Below are 19,704 nucleotides of genomic sequence, written 5' to 3'. Positions count from 1 at the left end.
GTTATTTATTACAGCATTTATTGAATCAAGTTACATAAAATATAATCATTTTCCATTTAGACCATTTTAGCAGATCTGTGTCTTACTAAAGGTTTACAAATTAGCTGTGTGGCGCTGATTTGAATGGATATCCTGTTCATATTAAACAAAACTTGCCTTAAAATAAAACTGATTTACTGGATTAATAATATAGAGTGTAAAAGATCATAAAATAATTTTTCTTGAATTTATTTTTTAGAAAAAATAATATTTCATATTTGTTTCATTTCCTACAGACTCGTGCCGAAAATTATATTTTTGCATATTTCATTTCCAAAAAGATTTATTTATTTTTATTGGAGCTTTAATCAATGTGATGGCAACACTTTGAAAAAAGCTAATTTTTCCCCATGAATGCGAAACGTGCTCGTGCAGCTTAAATTTTATTTTTATTTAATACGAAAAAAATTGTTGAAAAATATAGTTAAAATATTTATTTAAAAATTCATTAAAAATTGAAATTTAATTTTAAGGTTAAAATATTGGTATCATTTAAATGATAATTTTTTTATCTTTAACTTCATATAAAAATCTTTTTTGTGCGGTAATATTTTCGAAAGTTATAGCAGAAACACGCCAAAATTTCGCTTAATTTTTAAATAAATTAAATTGTAATTAAAAATTCGAAAGAATAACCCCCAGGTGCACATTCCCGGCCTCCAATGTATACACGTGCCAAATTCGGTAGCTGTAGGTTGAATGGTCTGGCCTGTAGAGCGCCAACACACACACACACTTTGAGCTTTATTATAAGTATAGATAGATAAAATGTGAAAATTCTAAAAATTTGAGTAATAAGAAATTGATTCGATTCAATATATGTTACAAACATCGGAGAATTATATAAGTAATAAATTGGACATAACTTTATAAGAAAAAAAAATGAGTTAAAAAAATTAATTGTACAAGACAGTGGGTGAGGGGAGATGCACATTCCCTAAAGTAAACAACTATGTAAGTTATACAAAAAAAAAAAAAAAAAAAAAAAAAGCTACTATCAATCGGCTATCAATTCCGTATGATATTTAAAATTTAAATTCGGAATTTAAAATAAAAAAACAGAAAATATATAATAAAATAATTTTTATGTTTAAATTTTTACAATTTTAAAAACTTACATATAAAAAGTAACTATTTTTTCTCTAATTTTTTTAATTCCTCAATTTAAATTTTTAAATTAAAATGATAAAAATCTATCAGCATTATATGACATTGATGAATTAAATTAAATGAACTAATTTTGCCTTGACATAACTTTTATAACAAATAAGATTATATAAATATTTACAAGACTTTAGATTATAAAAATGTTTATAAGAGATTATATAAATATTTACAAGATATTTAGATTATAAAAAATTTTATACGAGATTATATAAATATTTACAACTATCTCTACTAATAATAAAGGTGTGTGTACATACGTGCGTATGAGTTGGCGTTCTACAGGCCAAACCGTTTGAACTTATATATCTTGAAAGGAGGAAATGTGCATCTTGGATCGATTTTTTGAAAATTGAATTAATTTAAAATTAAGCTAAATGTTATCTACTTTCTGTGGTAATTTCCGAAAATATTACTGCATAAAAATTAATTTCACATCGCTTAAAAAAAAGCCTTTTTAATAATACCAATTTAATACGAGTGGGAATTTTTGCAGAATTTTGACAAATTTCTAAAAATATTTTCAGTCCAATTTCCAAAAGTAGATTACATTTTTGCCCTGAAATTCAAACCATTTTTATTGTATCATCAAATATTATATATATAATATTATATTATATTATATATATATATTATATATATATAATATATATATATATATATATATATATATATATATATATATATATATATATATATATATATATATATATATATATATACGCCTGATTTTCCTCCATTGTTGAAAATTACTGAAGAATGATTTTGTTTTATGTTTATGTAGTTTATAAGACAAAAAAAAATAAAGTTGCAATACTACGAAATTTAGAAAATAGGTAAACCGGCTGTTTTTGTTTTTATTAGCGCTATGATATTACGGAACTGTCTCCATTAAAAAGGTTCATATAGACAATAAATAGGACTTAAATGAAACAATTAAAATAATAAGACAAACAATTTGTTGGAATTATGGATATGAAGTTATATTTAAACGATTTATTTGAAAACAAATATAAGCATTTTTTTTCGAGGACTAGGTAGACGCTTAAAGCGGCTGGTAAATAATAAAAAAAACTATAATTATAGCTGACTTTAATTTTACAGCTTTTCAGATTTCTAATTGGTCATTTCAAATTCTGCATCTCGTAAAAGTTTGTTTTTCTCTAATATTATTTATTCTAGTATTTCTCTATCATTTAAAAGCATCGATGCATTGGTAAAAAGTATCATACACCGGAATTTATTTTAAGCGGAATTGTTGAAATAAATATATTCTTTTTTTTTTTTTTTTTTTTTTTTAGCGAAATGTTCTAAATTTTTGCAGAATGTCCGAGTATCCCTTTCAGTTTATCATTTTTTTCGTGCTTTTGAAAACTTACCCTATATCTCTCATGGCATATTCCATTGTAGGTTGCTGAATACATTAAAGTCCGCAGTATTGCTTTTCTTTGTACGATAAGGATGAGGGGAGGAGGTTCACAGCTATTTTATGTGGTATTTTTCGTTGAATTTAAAGTTTCTTTAGTGGTCTTTTGAATCTGTTTTTTTTTTTTTTTTTTTTTTTTTTTTAATGTCAGAAGTGAATAATTACAAACACATGCACTAATAACGAGTTTCCGTTTCTTCTGTTCTAAAAGAAATATTCCTCTCGGCAAGCTGGAAGGAAAGGTTTACCTCCTTTACATCTGAGTTACAATTCTGGCAAGATAAATTGTTGATGTTAGAAACAGTCAAAATTGGGGCGTGAAAATCACTTTTCTGTTCTTAACTTCTAAGATAATGCAGTTATCGAAAAACTTATCCAGCCTAGTTTACTTTTAATGTAATTAAATGGGGAAGGCAAGACGTCTATTAATTTATTATTTATTGAAGACTTTTTCAAAACCTAAAAACGGTAACCTTATCGTAAGGTTACCGTTTCATATCTGTGTGATCATTTACCAGCGAAAAATAAAATCAGCTTGAGGCTTTTTTTCTTAAGAATTAAATCTACGATTTACGTTAATATTTTGTTTATATTTATTGCATTTAAGTTAAGCATTATAGAATTTATGTTAAAATGTGAACAGTTTATATCCTTTAATTTACTTTTTTATAATAAATTCTTGAAACGTGCACAGCAGTATATAAACATATATATATTACCAGTACAGAGCCTTCTATTTTAACTCGACACGTTATCGGCAATTGCTTCTTTGATTCACCGGGCCGTGGCTGCGTTCACATTGAGGTAAATGGAAAGCTTAGTACTCAAGGAAAAGTAAGAAAATATGTATTACGACAGTGAGTTTTGGATAAAAAGTTTGTCAAAAAACTTTGGGTAAAGAAATAAATTCAAAAAACTATGGTCTATACTGTTTTTGTTTTTTTTTTGTTTGTTTGTTTTGTTTTTGTTATCCGGTCAGTACTTCCACTACATTAGGCCGAAAACTCGGGAGTGTATGAACTTTTGAAAGAAGTGTGGTTTTGGATTCAGAGAATCATAATCGGCGAAGAACTGAAGAAATTTTCCCGAAGTCTTGTCATGAGAACCATTGCAATAGGTAATCTTCCTATAAGAATCTACCTAATTCCTATAGAAACCTGCCCAAAAAATCTGAAGGTCAGCGAAATTTTATTGATGGAATGCAAATGGACTGTATTTTGAAGCTTTCAAGAATGTTGACATCTATCAAAATACTATAGTAGGGTGCCAAATTTGAGAATTTCTAAGGAGAAAAAAATTTCTGTTACTCTCACAACTAATGTATACTCTTTATTCTTGGTTTCGAAAACCTTCCGCGGTTTTGCGCATGCATCAGGATACGTTTATTCAATCAAAATCAAAACAGAGGTGAGAAGAAAGATGAAAGGAGAGTTTTACATTTAACAATAAAGTGAACCAGGATTATGTATGAGCTTATGAAATTTAAAAGCTGCTTACTATTTTAGGAAAAAGACACTAATTCACAATAAAATATTTAAGTGCAATTTTAGGTAAGGGGGCCTAAACTTTAAGCTATGGTGAATAAATGGAATATTTCTTAAATTTTGGTAATTCACATTTTTACAAAATAATAATTATTTGTTAAAACACATCCTTTTGTTTTAGTATTTTTATTGATTTTTTTTTTTCATAACATAGCAACTGTAGATAATCCCGGTCTCATTTAATGAAATTATATAGCTCTTTTAATCTAATTATTACATTTTTAGTATCCCTTCTGAAAGCTTTCCTGCGATTTCAACTAGCCATATAAATAATCAATAAGCAATTTTGAGTTAAAATAATATAATATAGTCAGAAATAAACAAAACTCATATACACGTTGAAAAAAATGAACAAAAAAGTATCTAATAGGGCGGAAATCAAGGTCAAAAAAGGACGAAGAATTTCAGAAATGTGCTTTCTTTCTACGCCTCACCCCTTTATGAGGTAGAATAGTCGAAAAGTGGTAGTCTCGGGATACTGAAACGAACAGTACTGTACTTAGCAGGTCTTTAAAGAAAATGTGCTAGGAAACAAATTTTCTGCTTCCAAAGTAAAAGAAAGATTGCAAGTGGCGACACCATTCGCGAAGGACTTAATACTTACATCGGACGCGGAGGAAATACTTAAATCCTTTGAGGTGCAATGGTCAAAAAAAAAAAAAAAAAAACTCTTTTTTTTTATTACGGTATTAACAGGGGTAAACTCAAAGATTTGATAAAGCAGTGGTTGTTTTGAATTTCATTTTGATAAAAATCACAGCTACAAATTGTGCCCAAAACTAATTTTTAAAAAAAATTATTAAAACTAAAAAAATGTATTTATTTACACAACACTGGTGTTATTGAATTTTTTTTTTTTTTTCCTTTAAAGATCATTCCGCCGGGAGGGCATCTCGAAATGACGATGAAAAGCTTCTGGCATAGTGGTTGATTCTCGTTACCCTGGAGGATACATGAAAAGATGGGCGTCTGGCTCCTCCCATCGATGACGTGACGTATTTCCTTAGGGAAGGGTTGCACCGTGGCTGGAAATGGCCCTTAAGACTCAACCACAGTTACCGCCAGGGTTGCTGTAGCGGCGGTCCGGACATTCAGTTTTTTATCCGTGTGCCTTCGAGGCGAGTCTGAGAGTCAGTGATATAAGTTCCCCTAAAGGTCCTTTTTTTTTTTTTTTTTTTTTTTTTGATTTTATAAGTTGATGTTATGGCGGAAATACGTTAAAATTCTGTTACTTTCTTTAATAAAAATGTTGCAAAATCTGTTTTTAATGAACCTCTAACAAAGAAGAAACAACTTCCTCTAAAATTTCACGTTTCTAACTTCAGTGGTTTAGGGTTGTGCGTTGCTCTGTCAGTCAGAAAGAGATTTAAGTATAAAACAAAACAGCAACAAAAAAAAAAAAAAAATGGTGTAAAAGTTACAAAAAGTGAAAAAGGGAGAGTTGCTAAAAATAGAATCTGAAACCTTAAGAATAAAGGTGTCGTATAATTTTTTATTACTTTTAAATTTTAATTTAGTAATTAATTAAATTTAACTACAGATATATGTATATTCGATAGATATAAAAACAAAAATTTGGTAAAACTGGTCGGATAAATAATAATTTTCAAAAGAATAGGGACATTAAAGAAGTACCCCGGATAAGAAATCGTGATCATTGAAAATTTACGGTTTCAAATTAAAATTTCATCACAATGAATTTTAAGCAATCGATTGATGCAATTATGCACCACAATGAATTACAATTCAAACTCGCACTGTAAAATCCCTTTTGTGTGTCGTTCAAAAACAACATGTTAAAGAGAAAGATGATCACAAATTGATGTGTAATGATATAAAGAAGTTTTACTGTAATAAGACTAAAGGCAGTAAAATGCCATGCATACTGTTCGTTTCAATATTCTGAGACGACCCCTTTTCGACGATTCTATCTCGTTAAAGGGAGAGACACGGTAGGACGAGGGCATTTCCGGAGTTCTCCGTCATTCTTTAATCTTGATTTTCGCCCTATTAGATACTTTTTTATTCATTTTTTTTCCACGTGCATGTGAGCATTGTGTCGGTTCTGACCGTATAATTTTAATTCAGTCCGCGAGTAATCACAGTTTATTTCATTGTTAAATGTAAATATCTCCTCCTTACATCTTTCCTCTCACCCCTATTTTGACGAATTAAACCCGTCCTAAAGCATGCGTAAAAGCGCGAAGAATTTTAGAATCCGTTGTCAAAAAATACCTTTTATATGTATTCTTCAAGCAGCTTATCATGTTCAATATATCTACATGTTTTGCGCAGTAAACACATCTTGGTTTAACCTTTTTTCCATCAATCGGAGTCAAACTATATATTTTCCTTTTCCCCATGAAGGACTAAACACATATTTACCGCATGTAACTAAAATAAATTCTTCACCATCAAAAACATTAAAAATAAAAGATGTTCGAATGATTTTTTTAATTGCAATAAGTTGGAGCAATTCCTATATTTCATAACAATTTCATTTCTTTTAATATATTATGTTTTTATTCATCAACAGTTAACCACAACTCGTACTTTAGTATTCATCTCTCATGTAGTTGCCGCATCATATAGTTTAACGATCAATCTGAATTGCTTTAGGCGTGTTATTTAGAACTTTCGTTTTGAGATTCCTATATCTCCCAGACCAAGTAGAAGTGCAATAGCACAGACACTTTAAAAAAACTATCTAAAATCTTCCAGCCCCTTCAAAGTAACCATTCCAATATGTCAACATACGATGGTACCCGTTATTGAAACCAGCAGAAGTGGTCTACACAAAACTTTCTAGCATACTCTCTAAAAGAAGACTTACCTCAGATAACACCACCCATGGGCACTGTCATATAATAGTTACGAAATATTAACCTTTGGCGTAAATTCCGAATTTTTAATGAATCTGTAGTGGTTTGTTATGAGTGAGGATAGAACCCGGGGACCTTGTGGTTCGCAGCCGAGTAACAAGACCACAAGACAAAAGCAGTTGCTTGTGTTTTGTAGCTGTTAACTGACTTATAAGCTTTTCACCACAGTACTCTCCCTCCAGTGAGTCGAAGGTGAGAAGAACGATTTCGCTGTTGAGTCTAATGCGCCTGTACCCATTTGAGCATTTCAGAAGCGCCAAGCGTTATGGTAAACGTGTGTGGGTGAGTGGTTGCTATTGCGCCAAGTGAGTCAGTCTGACGGCTTTTTGTGTTGCTGCGTCAAGTGAGTCTGACGACTTTGGTTTGCTGTGGGGAGATGGCGCCACAACAGCTCTACGAAAGTTGAAGGTTCATCGTCCGAGGTCACCAATGTGGCGGATTGTGATGCGCGAGGATAGAACCTGGAACCTTGTGGTTCACGGCCTAGTAACAAGACAAAAGCAATTGCTTGTGTTTCGTAGCTGTTAACTGGCTTATAAGCTATTCGACACAAATCTATCCTACCTTGGCAAGTTATCCGGCAATAAATGCTTAACATGAGGTAAAAAGGCACCCGAAAATTGAATTCGGGGTTTAAAAGCGTTCTTCCCAATGAGCCTAAAACCCGAATTCGATAGAACCATTGAAACAAAAATGTAACACAACACTGCAAATGTAGTCATGAAATCGCAAACGATGTCGGGGCCTCCTTGTCAAATTTTTTGGCGATTAATCCCTTGCATGTGATTAATATTATCGGAAAAATCGAATTTGTGCTTTAAAGTTTTTCCCAATTGATTGAAACAAAAATGTGACATAATACACTTGTAGTCACAAACTCTCATACCAAATGTGATATATTTAAATCATTGCGTTTTTCAATTATGGCATTGCACTATTTTCAATTATGGCATTGGCACTCCTGAAAGTACAGATCGTCGGACAATTCCTTCTTGGATCTGGCATAAAATTTGATAAGGTGTCTAATTATAGATGTTAAATCTGAGGACGGAAATTTATCTGGCTATCTTCATTTTATTATAGTTATCGTGTTAATTTATATTCGAACAGATAGATTTTCTCTGAATGTAGTTCACACAAAATTTGATAGACCTCTACAAAATTGGTGTAAGGACCGTATGACAAATTTCATTTGTATAACTCAATGTGTTTTTGAATTATCTTTGTCGTAAACAGGTGGACAGATAATTTCCAAAAATATGTTTTTAAGTCTAAAACGTGTAGATTCATAAAAATGTCGAGTTCGTATTTTTTGATAATTACAATACTTCCTCTATACTACGTATAAGAGAAAATAAAAACGAAGAGATGGTGAAAAAGAGCGTATCAACGTTGCCCTTATATGTGCTGAAACCCCTAAATCTATTCTCTTTCGTCAGTTTTTTTTTTGCCGATACACTTGGGAATTAACGATTTATGACTATGTTTTCATTTATCCTATTCAATATCTGTGAACAAATAAAAAAAAAATGCTTTCTATGCAATTTTTGAGAAAATAAAATACTTTTAGGGCGGGTCCCCAAAAATTAAGCACTTTTTATATGCATTATAATGGTTGAGAAAAGTTTCATTTTTCTAATATACATAAAAATTGAGTTTTTTTTCTTCTTCTAACTAATCAAAGTAATGAGAAAGTGTTTTTTCTCTCCTTTTCACACAAAGAAATCAATATGCAAGATATTGATACTTAGTTCCATAAAAAAATTTATGCAACAGGATAAAAGCTAGGATATGGATAAAATCTTATATGCAATACATAAAAAATATGTGAATAAATGCGCTTAAATAAATAGATAGTCAAGTTACTACATATTTATTCTAAATCTTCTTTTAAAGATTTAAAGAAAACTAAAAAAATCTCATTCCGGTAAACAACATCTCATTGAAAACTTTATTGCATCATCTAAACAATTTCTATAATAATATCAAATGACTTTTTATTGGAATAATCTTACAAATAATCTCAATATTTGCATGAAAAATAAAAATTATCATTATACAAGACCGTAAAACCTCTGATGAGATATATATATTATGCATGTAATGAAATCTCTTAATCAAATTTAATTCTTAATTTCCAAATGTTTATAATAATTTAGCTCATATTCATACTAAAATGTTCTCTTATTTCCTGATCCAATTTCCAATTTTTTATTTAATTAATTGTACGTACACTCTATAAAACTGCTGTCTCAGCATTTTCTCACACTCCGAGTAAAGGGATATAAATCCTTAATGCTTGCAATATTCTTTTAATGATACCTAAATTTCCCTTTCCTAAATTGACATGTATCAAAATCTCATCGTAAAATCACTGAAGGGGAAAAAATTTTGCTCTTGTGTCGTGATGTAGACTGAAATATCTTTCACCGTTTTTTGTCTGTATAAATTATGTATCCGGGAATGAAACAAATCAAAATTTTCTTCTATTTGTTTCTAAATCTTTCTATTTTCAAAATAAATTCCTTCTATTTTCAACTACCACGCAACTGTTAAAAAATGCTTTTATATATATATATACACTCAATCAATCTACAATTCAAACAAAAAAAAATCTTTATTTTAATAAAAATATTACAATAATTCTTGCTTTAAAGAAAAGCTTCTTACCTTACATAGGTTTAAAAAATGTATACCAAGTTTCAATGACTATTAAAATTGTTAAAAATTTTCACATATCCTTATTTTTCTTTAGCTTATACTTTTATATATTAAAAAAAAAAAAAAAAAAAAAAAAAAAAAGAAGGTTTTTAATGTAAAAAGAAAAAAATCTTTCTTTCATAATTCCCCCCCCCCCTTCTTTACTCATGTTTCTATACTACAAAGAGAGACTAAGAAATCACAAGAAAATATCACTTCAAGAGGTGCAGTTGAAGACCTTGGCTGGAGGCCAATGTACTGCATTAATCATTGTTACTCTGATGCTGACATATCATTATTTAAAATATATCTGAAGTAATTCAATCATTCTTTAAAGTAAATGTATATAACTGAAAACATACAAATCAAGGTAAAGAAATCACTCTAATATTAAGCTCTGCATAAAAATAAATTTAACACATATTCAGATTAATAAAGAATAAGGCAGCTCCTAAAGTCTCTGTTCATTCAATACCAGCTACTTAAACACATATTTTAACACTGTTAAATGCAATATGATAAAATACACTTTCCTTTTCCAAATAAGATTTTTTTTTTAATTTTTTTGTTCATACAATATCCATAACAAGAATACATATGTAATCAACATTTGACACTGAGCAAACAAATAAAAAAAAATCTCTGCTAGCTAGAGGCAATATGACAAGAAATATATAATTATTATTATAGACCATTATAAATAATCAGCAATTAAAAAGACAGAAATTTGAAAAACACAGTTATCACATTTCCTGACATACAGGCATAGCAAAAAATATCTAATAATTTTTTTTAACATTTTAAATAAATTGATTCTTGATTAAATATAATACAAAAATAATACAAACAAACCATCCAAATAGTAAACAGCTTTCTAAAAGATAGTATTGACGTTTCAATAACATAGAAAAAAGAAATATAGTATATAACTACTTTTGTTACAGTGCAGATGCTGTTTTTCTATGTCTTAAACATAGTAAACAGTAGCGTTGTTTATTGAAATAAGAAAAAATAACAAGAAGCATTATCCTGACAGAAAAAAAATAACCTTATAGGGATCTTTATCTTAAAAAAATAAGAAATCCACCAGGCTACAATATTAAATTATTTTTAATAATTTCCAAAAATTAAAACAAAATTGTTTAATTCTTGTTAATTATTAAAAATTTTATGTTTACTTTTAAGTTAAATTCATATTACAAACATAACTAGATAGATATTATTTGTTTCACAAAATCTTTGAATGGTAGTAATCCACAAAAAAGGCGACAAGTAGCAAAACGAGTGCATCTCCAGAATTTTTTTTGTTAGGTATTGACTTCTGCCTCACCAGATTCATTTTATTTATTTATTTTTTCAAGAATTCCCCTCTCACTTGTCATTTTGTACCATACTACTTCATTGTAACTTAGAACTTAAGTGTTTATTGCTTATATGGCTAGATTAAATAATAATAAATCTTTCAAAAATTATACTATCACATTATAATGTTTTTAAATGTTATGATCAATAAGCATAAAATGGAAAATTAATTATTCCAGTCACATAATTGTATGTTGCAAAATTTTATTGCTAGAATTACAAGTATTTTTATTAATGTCTTAAGTGAATGTTCCTTTATGAACTTAATCTAAATTTTTTTACACCTGAAAAAAGAAGGAAATAAACTTCCATGGGTGAATTTAACAGCAGTCTTGTCAAACAAACTGTTTATGCTATTTATGTTAAAAGGCAGAAAAAAAACTTTTATTAAATTACTTCTTGTTTTGAAAGAAAAACATTTTAACTTTTAAAAAAAATCAACAAATTTTAAGCATATGAATCTACTGTTTATTAAATCACAATTCAATTTTTAACCCACATTGTAAATAAACATTATTCTAAAATATTTTTAAGCAAATTTATAGTTTTCTGACAAATTTTTTAGATCATCCATGGTTACTCCATTTATGCAATTAGTCAGGATTCACCTTATTACTAAATGCAAACTTTATATTCCTGTGGGCTTAAATATCTATCAATTGAAAATACCATACTATAAATTAATTAAAATATATTAAAAATTATTTTCTGATGATTAAAGGTTTAAAATGCTTACATGCATTTTGAGCAATGCAAAAAAAGAAAAAAAAAAAGCTATTGCAAGAAGTATTTACAAGGATAATCTTAATACTTCTCAAATTCATATGTGTTTAAAAAATATTTTATTTTATAAAAATTATAACTGCATTTTTAAAAAAATTCATTTTAAACTACCTTAAGACTTTAATTAAATGAATATGCAAAAATAATGCAACTTTAATTACAATTTAATAATCCTTTTATTAGATTTTATAGATGTATATATATTGCATAAAACTGAAAACTGTACTTGAAAACAAAAAGAGACAAAGATAAACGACTGCAGACAAGTATTTGGTTTAAAATATCAATAAAAATAATCAGAAAAGATATTTTCCATTAATCTTTTTAATAATAACAACAAATTAAAGATAATTTTTCTATACACGGTTTTATTCTTTGGTCAGTATTGGGGAAAGGGGAAAAGATTATGCTTTTATCTATTAATGTACTGGTTCTGCATTATTGAATTATTTCAGAAAGGAAAACTTACTTTTTTTATCTATTAGAAAAAAAAAGAGTCAAAATGATAACATGACTGTTGAAATATTCCCTTATGTGTGTTTTTCTTTATCTAACTGAAAAATCTTGAAATAGAAATTAACTTTTGCTTTAGTACATTTTAAATTATTTGTAAAAACTAAATAATTACATTAAAAATTTGTTGCAAATTCTACCAAAATGATAACACACTAAAGTTAAAATAAAAAGAATAAGAGAAGAGTTTATCGCTCCCCCACCCTTTCTTTTTAAGTATACATATTCTTTTAAAGTATACTTAAAAGAATCTAATACATATTCTTTTAACATATGTACTATCATGAATTAATTATTTAAAGCACGAAGCTTCAACTGGCATAATTTTAACTCCTCAAATTCCTTTGAGATATTTTTGTGCAATACATCAGTCTTGACCAAAACCAATTTATATGGAGATCCTGTTTTTTCAACAGTTAATTTAACAGGCAAACCAGAATTATAAAAGCTATTCATAACATGTTTCCGAAATTTTTCTGGCAATGGCCACACTTTTATTTTCATTGCTTTTGATTGCAAAAAATTGGTTGCTATTGCACATTTTTCACAATTACATGATAATTGAGCATTTATAGTCCAATCATCTACACTTTGCTTTCCTGATATAATTTTATGATCAACAGCTTTAATCACATAATTTCTCAATTCTTTAAAGTGAACTTTTTCTTCGGCTTCAATATTTTCATGAAGTTTAACATATAAATTTGCCAAACTAATCAAGGGATATTGTAAACTGTTAGATATTACAATTTGGATAATTTCTGAAAGAACTGCAAAGTTTTTAGAAACTATACAAGCCTTAAAAAATTCATAGAGCTTCTCTATTCTCTTAGGCAAATCATTCTTAAAATCCTGTAATGTAGTTCTGTTGCAAGTAATTTCATTTGTAATCGCATCATACTGAGTATCTACTAACAATTTTAGAATTGAAGAATCAACATTGTGTTCCAAAAATGATTTAATTATGAGATCAATATTATCTACATTTAAATTTGAACAATTTGTTTTCATTTTGTTTAACAGATTAATGCACCACTGCAATCCATACTTAAACTGAAGATTAGCAAGTTGTTCTGCAAAATCACTACTTAGAGATTTCCAATTAAAATTTGATAATAAAGAAAATGAAATGTCTGAACTTTCAATATATAATGCAATATTAGCAAACTTCAGAATATTACTCCTATCATTTTCAGAAAGTTTGCGATAAGAAAAATATGCAGGATAAGATTCACGTAAATACTTTACAGCTTGTGTGACAATTTCCATCACTTTTTTTTTATTTCCAGGCACTTTACATAAATCATTCAATTCTGCTAAAGAACAATCGTAGGCAAGCTTAAAATTCATAGAAAATTTAATAGATTCTGGCCATAAAACAATTGCAGCACGTCTATACCAGTAATCCATTGTATTACCAGCATTCCCAGTATAATCTTCATACTCTTTATTGTAAGGCTCAAATAATTTAGTATCCTTGGTTAAACATATGTCAGTATCTGAAATAACACATTTTGAGAAAGGAACCTTTTTATTATCAGAATCAACCCAAAAAGATAAAGTGATCGTCTTACATATACAATAATCTGGCTCATCATAACTTTCCGCTTGCCAAGTTTCATTAATGTCTACTAATGCAAGATGAGGAATCAAATTTAACTGTTCAGCAACTGATCGCAGAGCAAGACTATTAGCACGATCTTCACCTTTCAAAATATTCCATTTCAAACCATGTTCTGTGTAACTGTGATTAAGAAAACAAACCAACTTTTGCTCCTCTTCCTTCAAATCAAAATATTCTTTGACTGCTTCACATAATCGACTGTCTTCTAAAGGTGGTAAAACCAATTCTTCGGTCTTCAATACTAAATTATATGTTAAAGCAATGCGAAAGCCATCTTTTACTTTTTCAACTTTATGATTACAGTCAGCATAAAAAGCAATGCATTTAGCATTAATTGGTTTTATAGCTTCAGATGAGAAAATATGATTCTTCTCTCCAAGTTCGATTACCAAATCTCCACCGATATGAGCATTTGGCAATACTATTACTAAAGTACCAATCATATTTTCTAGTTTTTCTGAATCTTGATGCATGTCGAAAAATTGATCTTTTTTATAAATTAGCATATTATGTAAATGTGGCGTTAGAACACAATTATCATTTAGTCCTAATATATTTCGTAACTTAATCATCATGCAATCCAAAGCTTGTTGGTTAAAAGAAATGCGCAATTTGTCAGATGTTATTTCATAAGTGTTACGAATATTTTCATCCAGTAAAGTTTGCTCACCACGTCCAAAATGAGCTTTAGATGAAATATTAATTAATTTTTTTATGCAGTCGTCAGAAAGAGGAAACGATAACTCACCCACTCCATCTATTTCTATTGTGATGTTTTCCATTGATAGATCCTCTTCGGCATAAAACTGTGATTTGTCAGGTATTTCACTGCTTTTAAAGGCATTAGCAATTTTCTGTAATAAATTTTGTTTAACATTCATTTTCTTTTCGTTGTTTTCAGTTTCTCTTGGACGTAACAGAAACATTCTTGATGTTAATCGGGGCATTCTAAAATGCGAAAGTTAGAAGTCATTAGCGGAATGTGCACTATCGAACTGAGCGCCATGTAGTGAGTGACAGCGTTAGTTGGGAATGGCATCGTCTAGCCAACCAATCAGAGCTAACCAGATATGACGTCAGCTGTCCCGTTTATCACTAGAAGCGGATAGCGAGAGAACGATCATGTAATGTTAAGAGTGCCATATACAGAGAAAGAAACCCGATGTCGACGAAAGCGCCACCTATCGATGGGGGGGGATAAGGCGGTGACCAAACTAATGACGGAAGAGGCTTAAAAGGTTTGATTGACAAGCCGAATAACACCCAACAAAAAAAGAATTCCTAGTCCCTTGGAGATATTGCTGTGTGAAGAGAGTGACACTCAGAAGGTCAACCGACCCACCGAACTGGCCCCAATAAAACTTTCCCTTACTCTTTTTCGAAACCCGACACTGTCTTTGTACATCAGGAGAGGGGTTTAGTGGGGTTCATGACCCACCCAAACTTGTTTGGAAAAGATACTCTTTGAGTTGGATATTTTAGATTTTCTCTGCTTGCACAGAAACACGATTATCAGCAGCGTGAATGTTAGAAGGACTCTTGGAACACAGAACTCAGCACTGATTAATTATTGAAGTACTTCGATTTTGGGGCATTTAATTGCTCTTCATAATTCTGTTAATTAATATTAGAGAATCCTGAAATTTAGAAGGAGTAATTGAATAATTTAATATTTATAGTATTTCGTTTGACGCGATTTCATTTTTAACAATAATTACGTTCATTAATTTTTCAATCCAGGAGGATCGGGCAAGATCTATGTGCCTATGAACTCATCCCCAAAGAATAGGTTCAATCCTGTCTCTCAATAGTTTTAGTACTTAAAGCGAATTTTAATAAAATGTCCATAAATTTTCTTTAAAATTTTATTAGTAAATTAGTTATTTAAAAAAAATATTAAATAAGCTTAAATGAGGAAGGAAACGAACAAAATTAAGGTGAATTTTTCAACTCATGAGACGTATTTGATATGACCTGGTGTTTCTGTGTAGCTGGGATGTTCCTATTTCTGCCTGATTTTCGCAAAAAAGAGAATATCCTAAATTTTAATTAAATGACTCATTTGTACCATATTAAAAAGAAAAAATATAGTTATTTTGAAAATAATGTTGGGATAAATTCTATTAATTAGCTTTTCTAAACGTGAAATATAACCAACTTAATATGATATTGTGCATAAATTGGAAGAAAAAAATAAATTGTAAAATGCATATATTAGATTAAGTTTCTCCTGGTTTTCGAAATTTTTAAACCATTGATTGAATGATTTTTTCTTTTCTTTTGTTTTATTTATTTATTGGATTTTGCCAATATCACCATTCATCCGCTTAGCCAGGATTTCGTATCAGAATTCTAGAATGTTTCAATCTGAAAATTCATCTTGGCTTTGTAATAATTTTTATTTATATATATATAAAAAAATAATATAAAAATAAAAAAAGGGTTACAATTTTAAAAAAAAATTAAATCTAATTTCTATAGATTTCTTTTCTTAATATTTCACAATATGTATAATATGGTCACTTGTATTTAACAAAGAAAATAGTAAAGTGACCGCAAACATTTCTCTAACATCCGGAATAAGTCAAAACTGTGTCGCATACCTGATGCCTTATAAGCCATTTTTTTTTATTTATTTGTAAGTAACTAAAATTTTAAAAAATGTTTAGTGAGATTCAATTAAAAAACTTGGTAGAAATGTTGCTTCGTTCAAAATAGAAATTATGATTACTTATATATAACCATGAATTGGAAGAAAAATAGTTGTAAAATATATTGTAACACAAATGCCAATACACATTAAAAAACATTGTTTCTTTGTCATATAAGAAAAAGTTTTTATGAAGGCAGTGATCAACTTAGTTTTAGATACTTTTTAAAATCCAGATTTATGATTGATAAAATTAACTTAGCTTGCTTTTGATCGCTTACTCATAAGTGTATATTGAACTTCAAATTCAATAGACATGCAACATTTACTACTAGTTTAAAAAACTTATACTGTTCCACATTTTGTGCAAGGCATCTTTCTAATTTTCAATAATCTCAGCTAAAATGGGAACTTGAAAAACGAAAGTATTTAAAGCTCAACTAATACAAAAACTTACTCATTCAGCATTGTTTATGCGCATTACAGATTATATTCTCATCTAATATAATTAATTTCACTAACATTGATTCTTATACATCCAATAATTTATTACATTAAGGGCATTTCCTTGTTCCATTATACAATTATTTTCTCATTATCCAAATTGAAGCAATGTAGATACATGAATAGGAGGAAAGATCAACAGAAAAATATATTGGTACAGAAATGCTAATATAGATTATAAAAAAAAAACAAAAAAAAAAAAACCATTACTTTGTTGTTATGTTGCTGTTGAAATTTTAATCTAATGATAACGATGCGTGAAAATTTCTCTGAAAGCTTTACTTAAGATTTCTAAAATAGCTCCCAAACCACTAATATAATTAGCAGTACTTGCACGGAGTTAATCGTAACTTTATAAATATTAGCAAAATCAGAACCAGAAACATAAAATAAAGCTATTAAATTATATTAATCGTTAACAAGCAAAAAAAAAAAAAAAAACGATTTTACACGTTTTTTTTTTAATTTTTTTTGATAAAGATATTGTTAGTGAACAAATGTAATATACATACATACACATACATTTCCTTTTATGAGAAAAGATTATAGCGATTTTGAAGAAAACGTATTTAGAAATATGAGAATATTCAAATATTAGTAAATAAAAGAGGATACAGATTTTCTTATATCTTACCACCCTTTAAATGAATTTAATTTCTGTAATTATTTTTCTGATGAAATCAATATTACTTTTCCATTTAGAATAAAATTTATTATCATTTATTGCAAAATATATAAATAAGATAAATGCTATGTACAATATCAAATATATAAAACATTGATAGAAAAAAAACGAATTATATACAAAATAGCAAAAAAATATTAAATAGCAATGAATTATATACAAAAAAATTACAGTTATAAAAGTGACCAGAAAACAAAAAGCTTCAGGAGCATTTTTATTGTACTTTCTCCTTTTTTTTCTTTTGGGCCTCTATAATAGCAGAAGGATCCCGAATTTTCATTGATCTCGGATATCTGGGATCAACAAGTTCTGGCAACAAACAGTCAAAATAAAAGAAGGTCAATTTTTTCTCCATTTTTTGCTGCCAAAATATTGGATCACGAATTATTTTCTCTGTTTTTTGCCCCTTCTCCGTCCACATTGCAAATAAACAAAAGGATCTTTGTGTAATATGCAGCTGGCCCTGCACTTGAAAATAATACTTATGGTTTTTATTTATATTTGTTGTTCCATCTTTGTTTAATTTCCAGAATGGGAATTTTTTTGCTTTTATCGCCTCATCTGGAGAAATATTTTTGCAGGATGCTGGACATTTAACTTCAACAATCCCATCATCACCAATTAGCCCATCCGGAGATGCAGCTAGATATGGAAAATCTGGGTTTACGAATAAACCGCAACATTCGATTTTCAAATTAAAATTTTCTTCTAAGGCTCTTATAGCGTTGACCTCGTTTTCTTGGCCGTATTTCATAGCCGCAGAAAGAAAATGCGAATATAATTTATTTTTAATTATATTTTCGCAACTAGTTGATTCCTTTCTGCAGCAAATGATTCCAAAATCAGAAGCCGTTAGTCGCTTCCGACGCTCCTCTCTCCACAACGAACTGCCTTTCTGTTCAATCGTTGCCCTTTCTAAGGATGCAGCTTCAGCATCAGATAACTGAAGAGATTTTATCATCTGCTCCCGTTTTTGGCGAAACTCCTGTTCTAACAAATCAGGCTTTTCCGCACTGGGCCCGTAACTTTTATTCCGAGCTTTATCTCTGAATAAAGTTTTTCTACATTGATGTAGTTTTCCTTTTCTTTGTTGCCTCTCTTTTTGCCTTTTTCTTTCCAAAGATTTCACACAAATTCCAGGACTTGTATTGTACATGTTTTTATGAACGGAAGACATCAAACTCCTGGAATTATGTGAAATCACTGCGCCATTACAACGAGCCTGGTAACTGTTGCGAAGGCAGAAATTGATTCTTTTCCCGCCAATAAATTTTGCAACAATTGCATTGAATTGCTCCACACAATTGTTGTCGGCAGCAAAAAGTAAGCTTTTGCTATGGGCGGCCAAATTTTGTATGGCAGTCATTACTATAAAAAGCAGTCCACTGTTTTGTAGATCCTCCACCATATCTCTTTCAGTTTTTTTTCCTTCCTTACAAAATGCTTCTATGCATTGTTCGTGCCTACCAAAAACATGATACGTAACATTTATCATGCACTTCTGCAATTTCTGCACTCCGTCTTTTGGGGGTAATTTTGAATAAAAGGCAGTAGCGTTATATATGGCCTTTCGCATTTTTAAAATGTTTAATTAGAAAATTATTAGAAAATTTTTTCGGGAGAAATATCCACCAGGCAGCTCTAATCGATAATATTTCGCTAAGGTACTTAAAAGTGCTTAATTTTTGCATCCATTTCACACTACTCACCCTGGATCATATATATATTATTTAAAATTAATTATTGTATGCAAATACTTTTAGACTATTTGTTTTATTAATTCTGTAATTTTTTTTTGCTTTGTTTAGATTTTTGTTTAACACTTTAA

The 19,704-nt window shown here is 29.2% G+C and overlaps 2 protein-coding genes across 2 annotated transcripts in view; both read right to left on the bottom strand.

Moving 5' to 3' along the window:
- Positions 1-14,914, bottom strand: part of LOC129964111 (uncharacterized) — a 54,561-nt gene extending 39,647 nt beyond the window's left edge. Inside the window, exon 1 of the mRNA XM_056078796.1 lies at positions 14,786-14,914. Within this exon, the coding sequence (XP_055934771.1) occupies positions 14,786-14,794 (9 nt within the window). The 5' untranslated portion in view covers positions 14,795-14,914. The remainder of the gene's footprint in view (positions 1-14,785) is intronic.
- Positions 14,915-18,090: 3,176 nt separating this feature from the next.
- On the bottom strand, positions 18,091-19,452 carry LOC129962799 (uncharacterized). Its single transcript, XM_056076795.1, has one exon. It carries the CDS (start codon positions 19,450-19,452, stop codon positions 18,091-18,093), a length of 1,362 nt encoding a protein of 453 aa, XP_055932770.1.
- Between the last annotated feature and the right edge of the window lie 252 nt (positions 19,453-19,704).

This window comes from Argiope bruennichi, chromosome 3, assembly GCF_947563725.1.
Source record: "Argiope bruennichi chromosome 3, qqArgBrue1.1, whole genome shotgun sequence".
NCBI lineage: Eukaryota > Metazoa > Arthropoda > Arachnida > Araneae > Araneidae > Argiope > Argiope bruennichi.
Note: the sequence above shows the minus strand (reverse complement) of the source record. Positions and strands in the feature narration are given on the sequence as shown.

Excerpts from the sequence above, each read along its gene's own strand:
- LOC129962799 (XM_056076795.1), bottom strand. The coding sequence starts at position 19,452 with ATGCGAAAGGCCATATATAACGCTACTGCCTTTTATTCAAAATTACCC.